General features: G+C 39.6%; 2 protein-coding genes across 3 annotated transcripts in view; both read left to right on the forward strand.

The window, feature by feature from the left end:
• The window catches only part of glg1a (golgi glycoprotein 1a), a 170,534-nt gene that overhangs the window by 79,264 nt on the left and 82,869 nt on the right, over positions 1-8,401 (forward strand). The gene's annotated exons all lie outside the window — the stretch shown is intronic.
• The window catches only part of rnf215 (ring finger protein 215), a 3,453-nt gene continuing 642 nt past the window's right edge, over positions 5,591-8,401 (forward strand). Inside the window, exons 1-7 of the mRNA XM_010769938.1 lie at positions 5,591-5,796; positions 6,015-6,430; positions 6,947-7,099; positions 7,195-7,266; positions 7,497-7,582; positions 7,836-7,890; positions 7,996-8,100. Of these exons, the coding sequence (XP_010768240.1) occupies positions 6,191-6,430; positions 6,947-7,099; positions 7,195-7,266; positions 7,497-7,582; positions 7,836-7,890; positions 7,996-8,100 (711 nt within the window). The 5' untranslated portion in view covers positions 5,591-5,796; positions 6,015-6,190. The remainder of the gene's footprint in view (positions 5,797-6,014; positions 6,431-6,946; positions 7,100-7,194; positions 7,267-7,496; positions 7,583-7,835; positions 7,891-7,995; positions 8,101-8,401) is intronic.

Here is an 8,401-nt window from a genome sequence, read left to right on the forward strand (position 1 = left end):
TATACTATTTACTGATACCAACTATATAATATTACCTTGTTACTTTAAAATAAAAATAAAAAAATTTTTTTTGGAAATATATATTTTTTATTTTTTTTTATTTTTTAATGACAATCAAACATGTGGGAAGAGGGGGGGCGGCACCCCTTGCGCCCCTATGGGCCGGCCGCCACTGGGTGGCACTACATGGGCTATGGGCAGTAGAAAACCAAAAGGGTTCGCACATTAAACTTAATGCGAACCAAACCAGCATCGGCTCGGAACTCATTGAAAAGGGGGTATCAGAGTGTCCTAGTTCCTATTATATAACAAATTAAATAAATGTGACCTTACGCAGATATTTAGCAGAAAATCAATAGATAGATTAAACAATTAAAAACGATGAGGTAATGAGCTTGTTAGCTACTGTGCCTTACAGTATTGGCACTGTAAGCTGCAAGTCTGATGATGCTGACCCTGCATAGCAACCTCACTTTTAGTTTAAGGGTAATTAAGGTGTCCAGTCAGGTCGCAATCCAGTGCAAATCATTTTAGAACTTGCATTAAGGCCTACAGCAAAACCTGCCATCACCCAACCTCAACCTATCCAATAAAAAGAATCATTGAGTCTGGTAAATTCTTCTTGCATTTTAAAGAAAACCCTGACTTTTTTCTGATTTGTTTTAAACCACTGCTAGATAAGTAGTAACAGGGCAGGCTTGGTTCTTCATCTGAAGTTTGAGCAATCACAGTAAGGCTTGCAAAACATGTGAGTCTCTTTCTCAACCCTTGCAAATCAAGTGCGTACAATGTGTTGCAATATATCCTTTCACGTAATAAACCACAGCAACTTCTGTTTTTTGCATAAGCTTAACGGCACCGACATATTTTCAATGTGAATGCATGCAATTGAATGTAGGCAAATAGGCACATGATAATAGGGTTTTTAGGTTATTGGCTTTCCTGTAGGTGCGAGCTGTGGTCAGGGGAAAGCAGCAGGTGCCTCAGGTTTCCCAACTCACCTCTGAGCCAGCGTAACAGGAAGTGATCATGCTGTGCAGGAAGTTGAGGTAGAATATCTTGTATCCTCTCTCGAAACTGAAGCCAAAGGATGGAGAGAAAAAGAGCAAATGATGGACACAATTTACTAAAAAGGAAAAACACAGAGGTTTCAGGACTAGGAAAACATTTTCAATTAAATGTTTAATGCTATACTTACAGTCGATGACACTGAAAGAAAAATAATACAGTACTTTTTTTTTCTTCAGTTAAGTATTTATGTACTAAGGCTGCTAAAATATGTGACTGTGACAAATCATTTTACACACTTTGAGAGCAAGGTTGAGAAATGTCCCCCAAGGGATGCCATTTCAGCTTTGACGTGTACATTCCCTGTTTGCTTCCAGGGAGCCTGAAAGACTTCTTTCTCTATACTAATGGCTTAAAGGGCACTATTATGCTCATTTTCAGGGTTCATATCAGTATGTAGTGTCTCTACTGGGACACGTTTCCATGCTTTAATGTTCAGCTTCATATCAGTATGTAGTGTCTCTACTGGGACACGTTTCCATGCTTTAATGTTCAGCTTCATATCAGTATGTAGTGTCTCTACTGTGACATGTTTCCATGCTTTAATGTTCAAAAAGCTCTTTATTTTTCTCGTACTGCCTGTGCTGCAGCACCTCTTTTCACCCTCTGTCTGAAACCAGAGCCCAGTCTGCTCTGATTGGATAGCTGGCCAGCTCTGTTGTGATTGGTCAACCACTTAGAGATGTCCCGCCCCATAGCCTATCATGTGAAATGTGTTGGAGCACTAACCAATAGATGAGTGTTATGTAGTGATGTCAATATGTTCTGGAAGTAAAAATAGACGCATAGAGGCATTTCATATTTACATTCACTGTTTGTTTACTATAATAGCAGAAAAGGAAACCAGCAAATATGAAAATGTAGGAAGCTGCAAGCAGTTTCATTTTTCTCTGAAAAAAATACTACCAAAGCCATGGGCATTGCCGTGCAGCTATAACAGCCTTATCTCTTCTGGTTGTAGACTTCACACTAGATGTGGAACCTGGCTGCAGGTTGAGACAAAGAGCATTAGTGAGTTTTTGTATGGCAACTGAGTCTCAGTCAACATCTTAATTCATCCTATAAGTGCTGGATAGGTCAGGACAAGTTCAGTTCATTCAGGTGCACGGGGGGCATTGTCAGGCTGAAACAGGAAAGGGCTTAAAAAAACGGTAGCCACGTAGTTTTTGATATATAGTGAAATTCCTCTTATGTAAACGTACAGCTTACAGACTTCTCCTAAAAGGTTTATAAAAAGGTTTCTATATTGTAATGCAGTAGCGGGAAAAATAAATAAAATCATTGATTGAAAACTGAGATGATGCTTAAATAATGTGTCCAACCAAAAATAGTTTGCTGCATTAGTTTTGATTGATAGTTACATTGTAGCACGTTACAAAAATACAGTGATGGATAATAATAAAGTACATTGTAAAAAATGTATTGATTCATGCTTTCTCAATAGTATGTAGCAATATCTTTGATAATCGTTTAAATAACTTAAAAAGCTAAATGCCAATATATGAATGGTTCAAATCACTTAAGGAATTGCTATACATAGTAATGACTGTAGGTTTTGTTTGGAGCTAAAGAAGACTGAAGACTTCAAATTGAATTTTCAGAACATTTGTGAATAAAAATGATTTGCCCCTCTCACTTGGAAAAGGCTTTATTATTAACTAATCTCTTCATAAATGGCCAATACTACTTTATGCGAAATCTGTAACATTTAATCAATTACTCAATTCACTAAGACAACAATTCGATTCTTTTATTGATCTACTAATTCATAATTTTAAGTGGAATTGTCAACCATATTCTGGTTCCAGATTATCAAATGTAAAAAAAAAAATGTTTTGTTCAAATATATAATAGAAAATACATATCTTGGGGGTTCAGACCTGGTGGGAGGAAACAGATTTGATCATTTGGGGCATTTTAATGGGAACTACTTTCTGACCTGCTATAGTCAAAATGCTGAATCACATAATCGAGAAAATAAACGTTAGTTGCAGTCTTTAGACAGCTAACTTGTTCTTAATAATGGCTTATAATTTAATTATGGCTAAAACGCAAAAGATTCAATACCCTAAGCATGAAGAATGTAGGAAAGCTAACGAACCCTTTAAAAGACAATCGTTTATTACACACGTGCTTAGAGAGAGATTATATAACATTTATAATGGGATTCCTAGAAAGCGTATTCAAGTAAGGAGATAGGCTACTACAGTACAAATCACAATTAGTATTAATATTAATAAACGTACCCTACCTGCTCCAGTGCTTCCGCCTGTTTAGGACTCAGTTCTCCGACTCTACCGCTCATGTTTGCGAGCAGAAAATTCAACACGGATACTGACGGAGCTCCAAGTCAGATAAACAGATGGAGCGAGAGATAAACAGCGCAGTCACCGTTAACGGGCAGGCGGGTCTCTGTCAGACGCCTCCCAGATGATGTTCAGTCGCTGCCTAGCTACAGTATCCTCTTCTCTTCGCTGTCAGCAGGTGAGAAAGACCGCCGACGGAGGAAAAAATTGTAAACACAACGCAACGCCCGTCAGAAATTCAGTCCAACCGGCTGACTCTGTCAAAGATAGGGAGTAGGGACAGGAGCGCTACTCGAGTAAGAAAGGAGCGACCAGAAGAGAGGAGTGGCCACGCCCACTGTCCAAACTAACGTTTCCAAACTATCTGAAAAAAGAACAACTGAATCATAACAAATTCCATGGGGGATGTATGGTATTAATGGTTGTCAAATTAGAGAACGGGTTATTTTTAACAAAGATTTGTTTTAATTGTTTTTAGTGGGGATAAGCCAAATATCCACATTGTAGTAAAGAGCTGAGAGATATTGATATATTGTTTACTTTTTCCTCTATGCAATGTTATAGATCACGCATTGCCAGTGTGTTGTTTGTGTCTAGATGTAATTGTCCAGTAAATTGACAGGAATCTAATTTGCTAATATAGAATGCTTATATAAGGACAGAGTTTGAAAATTGGCACACAATATTGTGAGTGACCTGAGGCACCCTCTTGCCTCTTACTGTTGCCATCCGGGCGGAGATATCGTACCCCTTATTTAAAAAAGAACAGATCTAGGCTGTCTTTCGTCACATAAGCCATCAAACTCCTGAATAAATGATGGCTAGGACGCACTGTTTACCCAGCTGGTCTGGCCCTGTCCCTCCTATTTCGCAAATGTGGGCCTCTAGGCCCATTGTCATGCCTGCCGATATCTGGTTTTCTTATGTCCGTTTGTTTTTATCTGTGTCTATGTTGTTGTCAGTGATGTATTGTCTTATCTTTTTAAATGCCTTTGTGATGTGCTGCAACCCATTTTCCCCTTGGGGACTAATAAACGAATACTATACTATACTATAAACGAATACTATATGTAATTTCGATTCTTCTTCTTCTTTTTTTTTTAATAAACCTACCCCTAACCCTTAATAACAAAATACAACTGTGAACCATGTTCAAACTCAACTCTCTGACTACATTTTGCACATGTTTGCACACTTGTCTGTACAGCCCTCCACTTTAAAATATAAGTCACTGTAGTTTGCCCTATTGTCATATATTCATTGTCCTAGGTGATTTGGTTTAGTTTGTATATCTGGCATAAATACTTGTCTTTGTTATTCTTTTGTAATGCTAAATAGTTTATAAAAAATACTTATTTTTATTATCTTTATATTTTTGATCTACTATTGCACCTTATTTTTTTAGATTGTTTATGTTCAGACACCAAAGCAAATTCCTTGTATGTGTAAATACCTGGCAATAAAGTCAATTCTGAAGAAAGGATAACATAACATGATTTGACCAATATGCAGTTAAATGCATAACATTAACAAACATAATTTGAACAATAATGCATGACTGATACAATGTATATTAAACTCAGTACTGAATAGATACAATTAAATGTATTTCCTCTATTGGAAGACGGGATGTCTAAAACACTTAGCCTATAACAAGGGATTTGTAGCTATACAAACTGTAAAGTTACTGCTAATGTTGACATGAAACTTCCTGTTTTTTATGTTTTAAACTGACGAACATTCAAGAGGTTTTTATTGTGAAACCCTACAGACATGCTAACCAGTGTGCGAAATACGGGGGGGTCCGGGGGAGCTCGACCCCCCCCGATCAATAGGGTTTACCAGCTAAACCCTGTCACAGAATACAAACCAAGTAACACCGAGACACTAGCCACTTGTATTTAAGCTCAACCACTTATACTTAACAATATTAACAGGTAGCCTAATAAATAATATTACCGTATTGGTATAGGCCTACATCGCGTACCTGCAATTGTTTTAGTGTGACAGAAGAGCCGAGTCGCTGAACCACTGTGCATTAAACCAGATGCAATTAGAATAGCGAACACATGGCGAGCACCTCGTCACACATCATATTTGTTTTAATATTGGGTCGTCATTATATTGTGTGTTGGTGCAAAGTGAAACAAGTATGAGCTTGGTTGTCTTCAGTTTCAATTTCAGAGCTCACTTACTCAAAAATATTGAACCAACATTAAACACTAAGAAACACCAGAGGTCCTATATTTATACAGTCTATGCGTCAAACACAGCTCTTACATTTTAATAAACACCGCACCAGTTTTAGCGTGTCTGGACGGTCTGGACCGCGGCTTTAAATCAAAGAGGGAAGTATGGGACAGAGCCATAGACTGGACGGAACGCTCTCTCTTTGCTACGTTCATCTCTGATAGCAGAAAAGGTAAAAAGAAAACTCAAAACTGTAACTGTAAATCAACGGGATAACCGCTTAATATATTTTAATTCAACTTAATGTGTTAGATAGTAAGCGTATTAATTTAAGTATATGATTTAATTCGTGGTAATGCGTCACAACCATAGACAGTATATATAAAGGTCACAACTATGATCTCTACCGCTGTGTATACAAGATGATAATCCTCAAGCTTTTCCGGTCAGGTCCGGAAGTTGCCTGTCGTTGTTTACATTCTCTGAGTGGTCCAGCTAGCTAATTGGCGAACAGGAATGATGGCAGCTTCTATGAAATGACGGGTGACATTTGATTAGGTTTTTATATTTATACACATTTTTCGTATTCTCTCTGTGTTGTTGTTGTTGTTGTTGTTGTTTGGGTCATGGCTTTAGCCCGGTGCTGGTGCTGTCTTTGGGTAATGTTACCGCTCGTCCTGCTGCGGTGGCCGACGGGGCTGCTGGTCGCCGCGGAGCAGGTCGCTCTGGTGGAGGTTTTCCTGGAGCAGCGGGCCGGCGTCAGCGCTGTGCTCCAGGGGGAGGTGATGGAGTCCGGCAGGGAAAGCAGCAGGATTTCCGAGACCCAGGACGAGGACCAGGAGGAGCTGGAGGGAGAGCTGGTCCTGGTGAGTCGGTCAGAGGGCAGTAAATCATGGTAAACATTGCACGTCTGTTCTGAACTGTTGCAAACATGGAGATGTGTAAATCACCAAAAGAGCATCATTGATGACACTTATCATTAATTCAAAAAATGTAAAAACGTTAGTATGATATTAGATCACAGTATTGGCCGAAATTAGTTTAAAACCTGTGTATAACCCTAATCTTAACATTTCCATATGCATTTTGAACATCTGTCTGTCATGATTAACTCCTATGAAATAAAATGGAACGTGAGATGTATCAGCACATGAACAAAACAAAGCAGTGATTATTCAGTATAATATTTATTATTATGCCATCACTTCTAAATTGTCTTACACGATTTTAATAGTACATTGAGTGAATGGAGGTGGTATTGTTTAAAATGATGGTCACAACAAACAAAAGTAAACAAGTTTCCTCCTTGAACTGCCACAGCAGAGGAGCTCCTTTGTGAAACCGCTTCCAGTAAAGAGGTCAAGCCTTCTTTCTGTCCTAAGGTTCAGAATGAGGAAACACAGGTGAACGGAGGAAAAGGTGAGGACGACACCAAAGAGCAGGAGCTGTGGATCGGGGTGGTCCCTGTGGAGATGGACGAAATCAAAGCTTCCACTGGGAACCAAGAGTCCTTCGCTGATGCAATGGTCAACAGAGTAAGACGTTTCAATGTGTTCTTAGTCTGTTTGGGTATTTTTCACATTGGTACTGATATATATGACAAAATAAACATGTACCATTTCTGTTAAAGATGAAGCGAGCATTGGTCCTCGGAGCGTCTGCCCTGATCATTCTCGCTCTCAACCAAAACACAGTCAGTGAGGTAAATCTCCACAACCTCAACCAGCTGTGTTCCATTGTGTAAAAGCCTGTCATTGACATACTTTGGAGACTCTTACTGTTATTATTTGTGCGTGTATCCATTAGAAATCTTCTTTGGAAGTTGCACATCAGAAAAAAACTGAATTGCAGGCGCCACATCAAACATATAGTGTATGATGGATTGCACCATTTCATATGAAAGTTCTCTAACATCTGCCTTGTCTGTTTCAGATGGATCTGTCCCAGGTGCTGTCCAAGCCTATCATTGTGATCCAGACGTCGGAAAATGTCACAAAGCTGATTGGAGCTCTGCTCAGGTACAGAAAAACATACTATTTATATATTACATCATCTGCTCACATGGAAATAGACATTTTCACATGTATCTTTGAAGCAATTGTGCATGTGAAACAAAATACCCTATATTCTGAAGGAATCAGGTCATTGTCACAAGTGCTTTGTCATTCATGTGAGTTACACTATCTGATTAAGTTCTCTCTCTCTCTCTCTCTCTCTCTCTCTCTCTCTCTCTCTCTCTCTCTCTCTCTCTCTCTCTCTCTCTCTCTCAAGGGGTCTTCAAGCTACAGCAAAGATCACATACAAGACGATCCTGCAGGATAACCTGGTGAGCCCCCCACTCTAGTGTCAGCTGACTGTTTCTCAGTGTTTAGCACCCTCCAGTGGTGAGTGAGCAGATGACAGGCTGAGCGTCTGCTGTGTGTTGGGGCAGGGGGCCACGCTCACGCTGTGGTCCAGCTGCGGTCGGTCCAGAGGGGGTCCCTACGGAGAGTGGCAGGGGGTCATCTGCACGGGGGAGACCAACTCTCAGGTCCAGGTGGGGGAGCTGCACCAATACAGGCTGGTTCACTTGTTTAAACTCCTGTTGGAGATATGTAACACATTAAGGTCTGTTTAAAGGGCTTTGGGAGTACTTCTGTGTGTATGTAACAAAAAAAAGTTTTTTTGACTCCTTACACAGCCACCAATGGAATCTAATTCCACAAATAGTATCAAATCCATTTCTCTGCTCTCCTATATATCCGGAGGCCATTTCTGAGTATGGATGTGCTACAGACTGCTGAATGAATGATGTGTCAGTGATTCAGATGCTGAAGAGCTGCTCTTCCCCCAACCCC

The sequence above is a fragment of the Notothenia coriiceps genome, unplaced genomic scaffold (assembly GCF_000735185.1).
Source record: "Notothenia coriiceps isolate Sejong01 unplaced genomic scaffold, NC01 NC01_scaffold00008049, whole genome shotgun sequence".
Classification (NCBI taxonomy): Eukaryota; Metazoa; Chordata; class Actinopteri; order Perciformes; family Nototheniidae; genus Notothenia; species Notothenia coriiceps.